At 39.6% G+C, this 16,237-nt stretch overlaps 1 protein-coding gene across 1 annotated transcript in view; it reads right to left on the bottom strand.

Moving 5' to 3' along the window:
• NAV2 (neuron navigator 2) overlaps positions 1–16,237 on the bottom strand; it is a 240,549-nt gene that overhangs the window by 103,450 nt on the left and 120,862 nt on the right. Inside the window, 4 exon segments of the mRNA XM_086614125.1 lie at positions 526–915; positions 2,858–2,966; positions 6,291–6,403; positions 9,386–10,484. Coding sequence (XP_086470251.1) covers positions 526–915; positions 2,858–2,966; positions 6,291–6,403; positions 9,386–10,484 — 1,711 coding nt within the window.

Genomic DNA, 16,237 nt, shown 5'->3' with positions numbered 1-16,237 from the left:
TAATTGTCTATCAGTTCATATTTCTATGTGAAATATGAACACACTAACTTGTTCTTTAGACTTTATTTTGCATGTACAACTATTTTACCCTACACAGAGGTGTAAACTCATTCCCTTCCAGTGAACTGTGCCCTAAAAGTTCAAGCAGCAAAAAGATTCAGTAGAAGTACAGCAAATGCCTCACTCTCTCCATCTCGTGGGCGTAAATGAATGTTGCAGCATGTGTTTGACTTGACCACTGTGAACTCTTGATTCTGGAAAACATTTAATCATGTGCACGAGTATGTTCATATATAGGAAGATTTTTTTAACATTCACTTAAAACTTAAATCATATGCTTAAATCTCCCTGACTAAATTAACTGTGATAATGAGCTGTCCCTCCAAATGCTTATTAAAACCAGTACAATATATTTGTGTGGTTTTTTTTTCTTTCTCCAAATAATTACAGGAATACAGCATCATTTAACACGACACGAGAATCACATAAAGTATAGTACTTAAGAAGAAAAGCAAAGGCACCTACCCACTTGTGATGTCATCAGTTCTGATATTCTTGCCCAACACATCCCCATCGCTCATATAGCCAGTGGCATCCATGGTGATGCCTTCTAGGTCGATTTCATCACTTCCCTTGTCTGAGATGTCCACGTGGCAGACGCTGCTACCACGGGATGCTAGTTGCCTCCGCAAAGGCGCCGAATACATGTAACGTCCCGACTCCGTGTTGATGAAGCGGCTGGCGTTCCCTCGCGGAGGATACCCGTTTCCCATTGACGGAGCGTCGCCTGCCTGCAGGCGGGGGCTGGACTGCCCCAGTCTCCACGATAAGGGGGTCGGTCGTCCCGTCAAGCTGAGGATGCTGCGGCCGCTGATCTCGGTAGTGACATTGGTGTCAAATGTAGTTTCCAATGTGCTTAAAAATAAAAAGAAATGCATTCGATTAAACGTTGCCTGCCTATGGAGCACTGTGAGATTGCCGGTGATTCCAAGACCCTACACCCTGAACACTCACCAAGTTACAGACTGTAAGTAACCATGTTAACAGAATTTACCTGCTACAATGCCTTGAGAAGAGTTAGGTCCATTCCTCCAACACGGGTCGTAAATAATGATACTCTTGCACCCAGGCCACCAAGCACTCAACAAACATGTGAGAAGACTTCAGTAGGTACTTTTTAATGGATTATTCATAGTATCAAAGCATAACTTTTTCATATTCAGTCCTATATAACTCTATTACCCATGGTTTTGCTGCTCTAGGCAAGGCAGTAGGATATTAAACTGACCAAAGGAAAACCAACTTAAGTCCTATTTTTCTGATATGTTTTCTTTTTTGGCTGCATTCATCAAAGTCCTAATACTCTGGAGACAGGTCCAGCACCACGATGGGAGGTTTTTCTACACCGAGGAAAGGATTAAATGAAAAAAATACGAAGAAAGGCAAAACAAATTTATTTTTCAAAATGTATTTTTTATATTCATGAATTGATTATATTTTTCAAAATATTGATAATATTTATACAGAGCTCTGGTTACAAAAGTATTTTAGGTCATAGCCTGTAAACACAGTTTTTGACAAGCGTCAGCTATATGAAATCTTCCATTCTCCATTTCTGAGACTGTGAATGTTGCATCCCTTCCAAGAGGAACGCTAATAAGGTCTGAGAAGACTGTGACCACTTATCTCGGCAGTGACATTGGTGTCAAAAGTGTTTTCCAATATGCTTAAAAAAATAAATGCATTTGAATTAAAGGCAGGCTGCTAACTGGAACCTTAGAAACGGGACAGCTACACGATGAGGTTTCAGGTGACGTGTATAGACTGTAAGACCCTACACTCGCAGCTTAGTTGCAGCTCCTTTAGTTTCAGCGAATCCATAGCTGCAACTTCTTTTACCCACACGAGCTCCCCTTTTCCTTCTCTGCTCAACTAACAGTGTTATTTCTTTTTTTATTGTGGATATTTGTTAAAATAAGTAGCTCTGTACTATTCGCAATACAATGCTACGTACATGCTGTAAAAACCTATGTATCCTCTGGTGACAGTGATTAGATCATAATCAGCTGTCACATTAATTGAAATTTGAAAAGAAAAATAGCATTGGGAGTTCATCTTTGCAAGCTCTGCCTCAGTTTTAGATACAAAGCCAAAACACAAGGTATTCCCCCAACGATCTCATTTAGGGCTGGAGTCCGTAAGGCACCGCACACCAAGTAGGACCCCGACCTCATTAGGGGTCAAAGAGCTTCTTCTGCCAAGTCTTCTGTTTGACACTGAAAAGATCTGAGTCACAGAATGTTTAAATGCAATAACAGTCTCTGTTTATTTAGAGCATATTTTAAATATTGCTGCAGATTTCCAAACGCTGCTTTACAAAGAAAAAGCAGTTAAATACATGGATGACTAATAATATTAGAAATACTTGTTTGTCCAAAGATTGGTCAGGAATTCAAGTTATGCACTTGATAAAGTGGGTCAAGCACAGTTCACCTGCTTATTTAAACAAAACATTACACATAGGGGGAGAGGGGTGTAATGCACTGAAGTTGTTCAAGACTAGGACGAAAAAATATTTTAAACTGTAACCTGTATTCAAACATCACCTAACGCATTTAACAAGCACTGATTATTCTCCACCTTTGATTCTACACGCAACCTGCCACCACCAATTACTCATCTCAATAAACACTGAACACAGTTCAGAATCTGTGCTTTAAAGACAAAAAGTACAAGATCAGTATCTTCCATTGTCAGCATTAATAATTTTTCAAGGATGCAACTCAGCCAGATCTGAGAGATGTAAAGTAAGAGCACAACGATTTCCATTTTCTTATAAACAAAGTAATGTTATTACCTATGAGTGACTTGAGTTCCCCGTAAACTGGACATCGTTTCCTCTAAGTTCTGTCGAAGATCAGCAATGTTTTTCACAGTTCGTAACCGCCGAGTTTCTGGATCCTCTCCTACAGGGAAAATAAACCATTCGAAAGGATAAGGCAGGAAACAACGCAGAACTGACCTGTTACCACTGCTGGCATCTGACTCAAACACATTTTTTTCTGACTTTCTGTTATTTAACACTCTAAACTGATTACGATGCAGATACCATTTCCCTACAGCAGGCACCTGCCATTGCCGCAGCCGGACTGAGAACGAGCTCTGTACTAACTTTATTTCACAGGCTGCCTTTCCACCAGATGTTTCTGCGTCGTTGTTTCCCCATATGACCCAATTTAAATCCTGGTTAACTTTCAACCTCATTAGAAGATCTACTCCATCAATACCACCCTTTCCATCTCATATATTGATACAATTAACATCAACTCGACACAGCCAATTTCTCCAATGCTGTATTTTCACTAGACCTTCTTTTTCCTATTTTAAATAGATTTCATCCTACAACAGCGGCTTTCAAGCAAACTAAATTGTGTTAACTGGGTGTCAACACATGCTGAGTGACACTTTAGGTAAATTAGCAACTGTTTTTGCTTGTCCACAGCACAACACAGTTATCGTTACTCTCATGTGATACATGACACAAAATCAGGGCGTGACTTTTACTTTCCCTGGCATTCAGAAACACTCTGTTCTAAAACACATTCATGTCCTGTTCTTTAACTCTAAAAGTAGAGTTTATATACAATAAAAAAAATCCTCCTAGCGCCTCAGCATAATTTATTTTTATACAATTAATAATTTAATTAGTGCCTCAGCATAATTTATTTACTTGCTCTCAGTTGTCAATTAAATGCTTTGGTTGCTAACTCAGCTGAGCTTTATATAGTTAAACCTTCTAAGAGGTTGATGAGAAGTTAATTTCTAGTAGTGCCGACATATTCTTTGTAAGGTGAATGCTGAAACAGAAAACCTCCAAAAAGCTGTCACAAAACTTCTGTTGGGCAGAGAAGAAAACAAATTCATTCTAGAGGGTTTACAACTCACGACTAAAGAAAATGCTACAGAAAATTTAAAATTTTTAAAATTTTATACCAGCCTTCTTCGCCCAAGTGACGCTTTCTTAAGCTGCCAGGATACTGGTCATCCATGTGATTGCTAGTTTAGATGCCTATCTGTGTGTTACACAAATCAGAAGCATTAAGGAACAGATAAATAAGCTGTAGATTTTCTGTTGTTGGAACATTCCACATTCTTTGCTTTAAACTTCATGTTTCTGAAAGATGTCGGGTCAGTGGCACAGAAAAAACAAGTCATGTATTCTTGCCTGCAAAGCAGCAATAGCATAAACTACTCACCAAAGTGCTGGAACCCCAACTACGGGGAACTATCTAGGGAGGGGAAGATAGATTTTTGATGCTTATACCATCATTAGCCTTTTCAAGATAAACAACAATGGCTCAGGTAGTGTCCATGTTAGCAATTTTTTTTTAATGGGTCTCTACTCTCTGAGAAATAATCTCCCTGAGATACAATTCACTTAGGCCAAATGGTCAAACAATTATCATCTGGCTGGATTGGAAACAGCCGCCTGACAAGACAGATTCCTTTAGCCAACGAGTCTCTGGGACAGAAAATATTTTCTACATTCATGGAACTACAAATTTTTGCAGTAAAGAACATAAAATATTTATAGGCCTTTAGCCTAACAAAGGTCACAGTGCTCTTTTACAGATCGTTTCTGTCATAGCTGTGAAGGCAAACGGGAGATAACTGCTCAAGAGAACACACATAGAGACAAGCCAAACCAATTTCTATTGACATCATTCTTATGCCTAAATTGATACAATATTTTTACTTCTATGACATTCAGTTGCTTAAATTTTAAGTATACTTAAAAGACAGACATTGTCTAGTGCCACTAGAACTTAATTATTAAATCACTTAGCTCTTCATGAATAGGCAGAATCATTAAACTACTCAGCTTTCAGTTCTCCCTACCTTTACTCTCTTTTGTTTCATTTTAAATTAAAAGCATCAATTGCTGTTACAAAGGGTGAGAAGAAATCTGTCCCTTATTTCTTCTAATTTATTTGGGCTGAGGGACTATTTTGTTTTGTTTGCTCCTTTTCCCCTAAGACTCCTTTATGGACTGCGGCTCTCCGTAGGGTTTGGCTACACGCAGCTGGGTTTTGCCTCTCCATTGTTTGAGGTTGTCAGCTCTCTTCCATTTTTGGATCTCAAAACTTACATATTCTACTTGAATAATAAGTTTGCATTTACATAACATCTATTGTTAAAGACTAAAGACTTTTTGTGATCTATAAGCACTTCTCAGTTTACAGGCTGCAATACATCTAGGCAAGGCAATACCACGATTAAGAGGTAATACTGAAAAAGTTTAAGCAGCTGGACACTGTATTTCTTACTTTGAACAGGCTCTCATATTTAAATATGAACCCAAAAATGTTGTCAAGGATTTTATCTCACGTGCCATTTATTTGTCTTTCAAATATTTAATCCACCTATATATAAATCATACACACAGACATGCTCATTTATGCATTCCTGCAGCCCTTTTCCTCACCCGTGACTCTGACTCTTGGCTTTGCCATCAGCATATGTGCACACAGGTATAAACACAGCACTGACAGAATATGTAATGCAGTATGAAATCAATCCAGTTGTCAAACTTTTAGCCACATGATTTTTCCAAGCAGGACGATCACTTTGAAAACTCACATTAAACTGGAGCACACCAAGACTAAGCAGATGGGAAAACCTGAGATATTCTACTGCAACAGTATGCAATAAGCAAAGTCACAGACATTCCTGAAACTGGAATAGGAGATGTGACTGTGACATTAAAAAACACATTTTAGATCTTTAGTAGAATATGGTTGCTAAAAATTGCCTTGTTATATTGATTTGACCAGATTCACGTGAGCAAATGCTGAGATTCCTCTAAACCTATAAATGAACAAAAACATCAAGGACATTAAATTAATCTCTTCTATAAGCTCTGAAGCAAAGGTTTAAAAAGTAAAAAAAAAATATCAAATGTTTGGGAATACTTAAGATCCTTATAATAGCTTAATTCTAAAAGGTGCTGCACATCTAGAAAAATATTAAGTACTCAGAATTCCTAAGAATTTTAAGAAATTTGAGGGTTACACCATTGTGCAGAACTTGAGCATCTAGTATTCAGACGATTGACACCCAGTTTCCATCGCTGAAGAGCTGAAAAAAATATCGTAACTAATAAAAACTAAAGAGTTAGGAATAAAACCAAAATAAATCCTCCCTAAAGAGGGAGCTCCTGACTTTAAACTTGCTTTAGCCCATTCTTATTTCACCGGATCACAGTCAGTAAGTTGTGTCACAAGACATACCTGAGAGGTCTTCGAGAGCAGCCTGTCCACTTTTGACATAAAGAGCAGAATCCATGTTGACCCCTCCTGTGCTGGCCTCGGCCGTTACGTTCCCTTCGTTGTCCGTCTGCGATCTGGAAGGCAAAACAAAATTAGAGATGTGCACTCACTCTCCATCAAAAGTATCTCAAATATAGTAACTAGACAATTGCACCCGCCATCAGCTGCTTTGTCCCTCTCTCCAGAATAGACCAGCAGACTGACTTTACATAATTCATTAGTCCCATGTTGAATTATGTCCTAGAAATGGAAACAAGCACTCAGCTGTAAAAAATAAAAAATTCATAGTCAAAGACAGGCTTAACAGCTCTTCACACAGAGTCTTAAGGCACTTGGATTTCCAGCTAAATTTTAATTATCAATAACATCAGTTGTTGTGGCTAACATGATCCTCTCTAATAAAATCTGTATTGCATAAATATAAAGCAGGTAGTGAGTGACGGCATGTTACGCTCCTGCTAGTTTCCCTTCAGTAACTAGCAACGTCACTCATTGGTATATTAAAACAAACAACTGGGTAAAACCAACTTCAAACTTCAACTTATTGTCTGACATTGTGGCTGTCAGGTAATGAAAGGTGATGTCATAAGAATCTATTGTCAGATCCGAGTACTATATCTTGACTCATTTCATTTTACTAGTTGCACCGTGTTTCGCTCGTGAAGCCACATCAACAAGCGGCTGGAAGTTCTCCTGTCCAAAGGGTAAGTGCTGTACAAAAGCGAAGACACAGCAGAGAATTACTATTGTAATATTCTTAATTTCAATTGACCCCATATGAAATGTAGAACAAATTCTCATGTTTTTTATGGTTTTTTTTTTTTTTAAAAAAAACACAACACAAAAATGAAGTCTATAAACAGCTGAAAAGTTTATATTAAAGTAACCTTAACTGAAAGCAGGAAAAACTTGAGACTACTACTGCAATGCATTAACAAGTGCATTTTGTGGATTTAAAAAAGTGTCTGGATAGTAAATTTACAATAATGCTAGATATGTACTTGTCTTGCAAATCAATACAATTTGTCTTTTCTCTTTCTTTTTAAAGCCAGCTCTACAGTTTGGACTTTTTTCCTCCAATGCTGAAAAGTAAAGACTATTTTTTCAATTTATCAGCATTTTCTCCAGCTGCCAATAGGTAGTTTCGTTACAGTGTTTTGTAAAAATTCAAATAAATACTGCCTAAAGTTTATCAGCATGTTTGGATTATAGAAAACATATGGGTTGCATCTGCTTTTACACTGTAGATGATGATATCTTTATTCAAACTAAGATTGAACAGCGAGTACTTTTTACTTTATCTTTTGATAGGACATTGTAGTGATAAACTTAACAACCCAGGGCACCCTGTACACATTTTTGCAGGTTATGCAACATAAACAATAAAGCAACCAGTTTGCAATCACAATTTTCTATTAAATTATGGATTAAAATAGTATAAACTACACTGGCACTTTTTAACTCAAAATAAACCTCAAAAAATTACTAGTAGTAGATCCCGCCTTCAGCCAAAGATGCAACAATAATGCTGACGTACATAGACGAATGCAAGAACAAGGGAAATCCAGAATATGTACTATTAATGCAAGTTTTAGTCCAGATTATTTTTGCCCAGCCAGTTCACTTCCATGTCGCCGCATACCAGAAGGACACCTGGCATTTTATTCCATACACATGGAAGGAGAACACTCAAAAGGTCAGAAGACTCAAGGGTTGCTCTTCCCATTTTGCATTCCTATATAGGCCTTTGGCACCCCTCTCTTTCAGGTTAATTCAATTTACATTCACTTTTATTTAAATAACATGGCCAACAGTTTCTTACAGTACATCTGCCAAGAGATCAAAGGTGAAAATGCGCATAGTAGAAATGAAAAATGACAGAAAAGGGTGACAAAAATGACCAAAGAGCGTGAACAGCATCTCTACAAGCAAAAACTGAACAGGCTAGGACACCTTAGCCTAGAAAGGACACATCTTAAGGGACAGGAGGATATGATAGAGGTCTCTCAAATCATGAGCAGCATGAAGATGATGGAGACAGAACAACTGCTTCCATTCTCTTCCAATGAAAGAATCAAGTGGTGTCAAAGAAAACTGGGAGATGGCTGTCAAAACCAAAAATCCCATCATCTGACTGGGGAATTTCTTGTGTCATGGTTAGGCTGGGGAGCGTGTCCTCAGGAAGCTTTGTTATTGAGCTCCATCTTGGTATTCTTAGCTGTGCATTGTCATTGTGAAATTAACTACTGCCATTGTCAAACAGAAGACGCTGGACTAGATGGAGGTTCATTGTGACCCCGTTGGCTGTTCTTTTGCTTATCTAATTCAAAGTTAATGTATAGAACAGCAGACTTTGTGCCTGGCCTTACCTACGCTAAAGGATTTTTATTTCATTTTTTTAAGATTTCCCATTACTGCTTATAGTGAGGCATCTCCACTACTGTTAGCCACACTGAAGAGAATGAGTGTATCTATGTCATAAATTGGCGCCGCCACAACTTTTAAAGCTATGATGCATAAACAAACCTAATCTACACATTACAAAAAAAGGCAAGAGCAGTAGCTGGTCAAGGAGGTGTTAGCATTCTCATCTTAACTGTTAGTAGGGTTGGATACAACAATTATTCACCCTCTTATCCATCACAACTTCTTATACATCTTAGTTTGACAGCCTTCACCAATGATTTTTGTGTAAATGTATAAATTTTGTACTCTCTTAAAGCAAGAGACTTTTATGTGATGTGGCTTTCATCTTGCTGCCTCACCCCCAGAAAGAGTGATCAAAACAAACCTTCCTATCTAGGAAAATTTCCTAGGAAGAAATTTTTCACTCTGAGGGTGGTGAGGCACTGGAACAGGTTGCCTAGAGAAGTTGTAGATGCCTCATCCCTGGAAGTGCTCAAAGCCAGGTTGGACGAGGCTTTGGGCAACCTGGTGTAGTGGAGGGTTTCCCTGCCATGGCAGGGGCTTGGAACTAGGTGATCTTTGAGGTCCCTTCCAACCCTAATCATTCTATGATTCTATCTAAGCGTCTCCGTTGGAGAAGTTGGCCATACCTGTACATGAAGGGAGCTACCGTGGCAGTGTTCGGGTGGCTGTATTGCTGCTGGGGATGAGGTAGCTGAACACTCACAGTGTTGCTCCCGGTGGTGTGTGTCGTTGCGGTGGGTCCGTTGACAGCTTGGCTGCTGCTGCTGCTGTTGAGGCCGCCTATGCCTTTTCCTTCTGAAGAGGCTAGACTGGATGAGGAGCTGGAATGCCTGCTGTCCAGTTGAGACTTCTGATGAGAGAGCCCCGAGCTGACTTTCCCGCTGCGGCTTCTCTCACCTTCCTTTGTGGAAACGGGGGCACTTGAGGATTTCCCTGTGGTGTTTTTCATTCCTGGTTTTGGTATTCCACTCTGTGAAGGGGCAGAGGCCTCCTTCTTGGCACTATTCAGCTTTCCTCCTTTAGGGATAAAGCTTGCAATCTTGGAGGACTTTTTTGGCATCTCTGTTGTTGCTAGTGCTGTCTGTTCTTCTTTTGGTTCCTCTTTCACCTCCGGCTTTTCCGTGATAGATGTTCTCTTTGCAATGTCTTTACTTTTATCCTTTTCTTTCTCTTTCTGTTTCTCTTTATCCTTCTCATTACCCTTTGGAGAACTTTTCTTGTTAGTTAGCGCCCGGCTAAAAGTCCTTTGTGCGATTCCCTTGAGTGCAATTTTGGGACTGCTGGACATCGATCCCGGATTGTTCACATTCTGATTTGTGGCATCAATTTCTTCGCTCTCCTCAAAGCTGAGCAGTGTCTCTAGCTTTTCGCAACTGTTGTCCCGAGACCCTGGGCACTCGAGCGCTGTCCCTCCTGCTTTGGAGCCTCCTTTGCTATTGAAGAGTTTTAATTTTTCAAGCATGGATTTTTGACCGTTGGGAGTTGTTTTTGCGATTTCCGACAGTGGCTTCGGAGGCTCTGATACGGGCTGCTTTACGGATAACATGGAAGACGTAGCTGTGTGCTTAGCGCTAAGGGACTTGCTGCGCCAAGGTTTAATAGCAGAGCTGGGCTGAGGGATGGCTGATGAGTTATTGCAACTAACAGTACCACTGCAGCTTTGAACTGAGGATGAGACATTTTCATTCATTCCTGTGGGCTGGGAGGCTGTACTGTCTGCAGGCTCTAGAAAAAAACAAACAAACAAACAAAAGTCAACCCAAAACCCAATACAGTAGTACCTGGTATTATAGTTAGTCTGAGATTCTTTCTGTAATGAAACATCAGAAACTTTACACTAATAGCATGAAAAAGGTAGACATATATCACTATTTTCAACATCAGTATCACTTAAAGAAAATAAAAGCCAGTTTTCTTTTTCTACCCAGCAGAACACCAATGCGCTCCTACTATGTAATTTACATTTACTTGCTGTTTCACAAAAAAAAAAAAGAAAAAAAGAATCTCCTCCAATCAAACCCAAAATCTGTTTTGCAATGTGTTCTCCCTTATTAAGTTCATAATTCTTTTTCGTTACTAAAAACACAGCACGATTTTCTAACTAAGGGTTCCCTCTGCTTTTGGCAAAATATTTGCTGTCCAAGTTTGATTCTTAGAAAAACCTCAAACATTTAAAACAAAATGCAAGAGTAAGGAAAAAATTAAAACTGAAGTCCTTTTAGTTATTGAGGGAGGGGGAATGAGATCTTCATATGCAAAAGGCAGAAGAAAACTCCATGTATAGAAATCAAACCAATTGTGTCCTTATACAATGAACCTAAATTAAGCATATCACATATCTTAATCCAGCTGTAAGAGAAACTAGTGGCAGCAACTGTACAGCCCTCCCCCCTCAGAGAAAGCAAATCTTTTATTGATTTAGTTCCTTTTAATGCTACTTGTTAAGAAATTAGTTCAGAGCTTAAAGAGAGCTTGAAAAATCACACTCACCTACCAGTGGCCACTTCTCCTCTGAAGTTTCTCTTTGCAGAGTTTCCTTTCTGGAGACGTTACTCTCTCAATTATCACAAATATGTTTTCTGTTAAACTGCTCATGTTTCCAATTAACTTTTGTCATCTACGTCTGTTCGCCTGCCCAGCAGCCTGCTGGGGATTAACGGCTCTTACCTATATTTCCCTGCCCTCTGGCAATAAAGTAAACTGTGAATAGAGCTGCATTTTTTTAATTCAAAAATCAACAGCGGTTGAGAGCGTGCGTTTTCGGCAGCAGGAGCAGCCCTGTGAATTCAGCCCTGTAAATCACGAGCGGCTGCAACCACACAGGGACTGTTTTACTTCACTTTCAGCTGCTCAGTGAAGATACGGCTCTGTTAACCTCCCTCTTCTGATCCAAACCAGATCTACTAAAGATTTAAAGCACATACATCTTCCTGACTTAGCGGAGAATCGGGTTTCTAAGAGTATTAGAGACTCCTTAATAATAAACTCAGTCATTTCACGTGGTTATGGACAAAGTGGGACAGCAGGAATTAATGATACTTTTAAAAACATTACTGAAGTCAGAAGATTTCCCAGACACTGTTATTAACCAATAACTATTATACTGGTCGGTTTTGCTAGTCCTTTTCCTATGGCACATTACCCACATGGAGCTGGAAGAAAGCAGGAACCAGATTACAGACACAGAAAGGAATTGTCCTTCTTTTAAGCTAGCGCCAGTCTGCTGACTTCCAGGGTGTTACTCCTGTTTTACTCTAGTAGAGAAGGAAAATCAAGCCACCGAATGTCCCAAACAGCAATGCCACCTGGTCTTCTAGTTGCTCGGCTCAAGCCTGCTAAATTCAATCTGATAGTTTAAGGAAGGCTGTAGAAGTGGGAGCATAGGAGTCACGGTGACTCCTGGTGCAAGGGGAAGCTGTGACCCACCGTCCCAGCACCCTACCCACAGACAGGAGAGAAGAAGGAAGGTCACCATGGCTTCAGAAGCTGCTGGAAGCGTTACTCCCTCTGCTTTCAAAAGCTGGGTACCATTGCTTTTGCCTTCATGCCTCTTGACCGTACACCACTGCTTTGTTATTATTTTTATTTCCTGATGTCCTCCTACCCATCAAAACCTACTTCCCATTGCAACACTGCACCGTACTCCTTTTGGAAACTCAGAACAAGCAAGCCTTTGTCTCAGCCTGCCTTCCACAGAAGACACCCAGCCATGTAATGAAAGCTTCACAAAAATCCCAACTGTGCATCATTTACAACTGATTTGTTTAGCTTCTTTAAAAAAACAAAAACAATTGCCCATCTCAATATTGGGATACCTCTACAGAAACCAGAGATTCACAGTACTTTCAACACTTAGTTCCCTATCCAAATGCATTCTGGTCTAATGCTCAAAACCACTTCAGCACAAAGCATATCCTTGCCCATAAATCATTAGAGCTGTCTGTTATTCATGAACATGCCTAGGAGGGATTTACAACTGGGTCCAGGGATAAACCTCAGGTACTAATGAATATGGGCAGGGAATCTTTTACTTTCTCAGAAAAACTGAGTTGTAAGGAGTAACAGGACAATAAAATGGTGAAAAATTGAAAATTACTGGAAAAGGATGCATCTACCAAGAGGTGCTCACTGCTTTACATATGCATAGGCAAGGCCATAGGAAGTGTGGGAAGAGCTGGTTGCACACTCAGGTAGTACGACAGACGCAGCAACACAAACCCAGCTCGGGGTGAATCGGCGTTCAGTCTGAGCATGCAGCCAACTGAACAGACTTAGAAAACAAGCTTGCATTCTTCTCAAAAAGGATCTTAACAACGGTTTGAAAAAATAAATACAGCCAACGCATGTACTGGTATGAACGAAGCCATCCTGCATTCACCAGAAATCAGAGCCCAGGCAGAGTCCTCACGTGCCGGAGATAAGAGTTACCCAGGTACCAGGCTGTGGTCCATAACCCCGCTGTAAAGTCTGACTCCATCTCGAACACTGAGCTAGCTGTTAAAACACCACACATCAGCTGCGGGAGCAGAAGCCGGAGGCAACCCACATCAAAACAGGCTTCCTAGGAGATCTACAATGTTTACTTGGAAGTGAATGGCAAGTGTTGGTTCATTTGGGATATCAGTTTCATCGTAACAGCCCAGGTGAATGCTCCAGTCCACAATCTTTTTGGGAAAAGGCTTTGCTTGGGTCAAGTGAAATGGCTTTTTTATCAAAAGCATTTCTCAAAACCTATCTCCCAACAAAATTCAGAACTTTTTAATTTCTCCTTTCTCTGGATGTTTTCAGAATTTATTTTTTTTATAAAATCCTGTTTGGTCCCTGACCAAAATACACTTTTTGGGGTTTGTTTCTTTTCAAACACAGCGCTGGCTTTGTCCCCAACTCCCCCACATACACCCTCCTGTTTGGAACTTAATTGTGCTTCCCTTGCCAGTGGCGTAGGAGGAGTACAATGTAACTCCAGTTACTGAGTTGCTCCTCATTTACAGATATGTCAAAGGAATCAGAATAGGACAAAGATACTATGACGGTAATATTTTTAAAAAATGACTATATGGGGATGTTAATGTAATTTTCAGAGTCTCTACCTGACATTTTCCAGGAAATTAATTCTGTCAATGTCGGCTTCTACACATCTGATATCAATGAAAAATATTTAGAAACTCTTAAATATACATGTTAAGCAGCTCCACTTTGGAAAAGGAAAGAAGATATTTTCTTACACAAGTACAGTGGATTTTGATTCTTACTCAGGTCAAATACAGCGAAACTGGAAAATCCAAGTCCTCAAGTTTTTGCTACATTGCACCATGCAAAGTTAACACAAAAAATAAAACGTTCACCATAAAACACAGTCATGCAAAACAGCCTCAGCTTAAGAAAATTTCTCACTTTTTAAGATTCTCTGTTTCTTTCTTACAAACAAGTCTGCTGGCTCTTTTACTCCTCAGACCGATCTTGGTAACCAAAAGGGGTTCTGCTGCCAGAATGTAGATTCAAATGCTAGGTTTCCTAATGAAGCAGTAACTTCAATACGTGGATAATGCATCAGCATGCAAAAGGGAAAGTTTTATTCAGCATAGCATAGGCTCTTCTTTCATGAAAAGGAGAGCAGGTTTCATGCATTTGATTAATAAGCTTATTATTTCCCATGTGTTGCTTTGTGAGGGAGATATTTTCTTTCTTCAGCAACCTGCATTAACCAAAACAGACTATAAAAGAAATGTTTTCAAATCCAAGCTACAGTCCACAATAAATAATGATCGCTTTCCTCTTTTCAAAGTCAAATCTTGGCCTGAAATCTATTTTGTTCCTAACATTCCTGTTTAAAAAAAAGATGTTGGTGGTCTAGTTCCAATGCCAATACGCACTGTAGCATGGGTAAATCTGATGTCAGCTGCTCCTGCAGTCTTAACTGCATCTGCAAACCTACCCATTTGTACAAAAAAAAAAAAAAAAAGAAAAAAAAAAAGACGGCTGAAGGCTTATGATTTAATTCTTCCACTGAAGTCTTTGAGAGATTACGTTATAATAAGGTCAGGAGAAAATATATGCAATTTCCCATCATTTGTCATGTTCACTCTAAGCAAGTGGACTTTGATTTGCTATAACTGAAAACTTTCAAAAACAATCATTATAAGCATGAAAGGCAACACAACGACAAAGGATGTTCTCATAGTTACTTCTCCTTAGGAGGGTCAAGAACTTAACAGCATTTTTATTCATTTCAGAATGAACAAGCTGTCATTTTTTATTTCACAGCTATGGGAAAAATAAGAAGTTCTCATGAAGAGAAATATCTTTCCGTCCAGCCCATAGATTAGATAACCGAGTTAAAAGCAAATCTACAACCAAATTCTAATTTAGGAAGTAAAAGCAGATCTGCTCTATGACATTACAGTGTCAGAACTGCAGAAACCTCTGTGGCACTTCCATTGTTTCACATCTAGAGGAATAACTGGTGAGTCCTTACCATTCTCATCCACCCACCAGAAGACTCTCCTTCAAAGTACTACACATAAGAGTCCTACAGAGACCAGCTTTAGAGCTGAGCTATTCTCTTCCTCAGTAATGATATATGATGCTCAGCAAACTCCTCAAGTAAATGCCTGCGTTTCCGCCAGGAGTTGACTATAAAAGTCACAATCTTTCAATAATCCAAACCACAAGCAGGTAGAGCAGAATGTTCCCAACAAGAGCAACTTGGCACACAGCCCTTCCCCAAAAGCAGCACAACTCTGCTGGCCCATAGAAGTTTCTATTTCAATTGTAACACTATTAACTGCAGAGGACTACAACTGGCTGGAAGGGACTGACTGACTTACCCAGCACTGGGTGGGCAAGAGGCATGGCCTCCACCCGCAAGACGACTGAATCTTTGTGTTGTCTCTTCTACTCTGAACTCCAACAAAAAGCAACAAAATCAGCTTCTTAAAACAGAGATTGCCAGATAGAGAAATTCTGCATAACCTTAGAAAAGCCCGGATAAGAAACATTTTGCTTTGCTGAGGACAAAAACTTCACCATGCTGAGCAGAATTGGTTCCTTCAACTTCACCGGCTTTCCCTTTAGGGGTGATTTAATTTATTGTAACATGAGACAAAAATTACTGTTACTCCTTGATGTTTTTCTTTCCTTCCATTGTATCTGCTTCGTCAAGCCCAGTGTTGTAAACTCTGTAGCTTCAATAGCAGTTCCATGTATTCACAGAAACGTGTTCTACCTCTGTAAACCCATACCGGAGCCTGTGGATACGTCAGCAACTAAACTTTCACGTTTCTGTAAAGTCCCCTTTGTTCACGCAGAGTACATGAAACAACAGTTCTGCTGTTTACTGGTTTATGTCGCCGAGACTCAGTGTTTTTGCTGAGGTGAAGGGAAATAAAACTGGACCACAGGCGACCCTTTCCTCATTGTCTTGACATAACCGACTAAGACACTTGAATTCCTTGTTGTTTTTGTTTAGTTACTGTAAA

The sequence above is a fragment of the Tauraco erythrolophus genome, chromosome 6 (assembly GCF_009769465.1).
Source record: "Tauraco erythrolophus isolate bTauEry1 chromosome 6, bTauEry1.pri, whole genome shotgun sequence".
In the NCBI taxonomy this organism is placed as follows: Eukaryota; Metazoa; Chordata; class Aves; order Musophagiformes; family Musophagidae; genus Tauraco; species Tauraco erythrolophus.
Note: the sequence above shows the minus strand (reverse complement) of the source record. Positions and strands in the feature narration are given on the sequence as shown.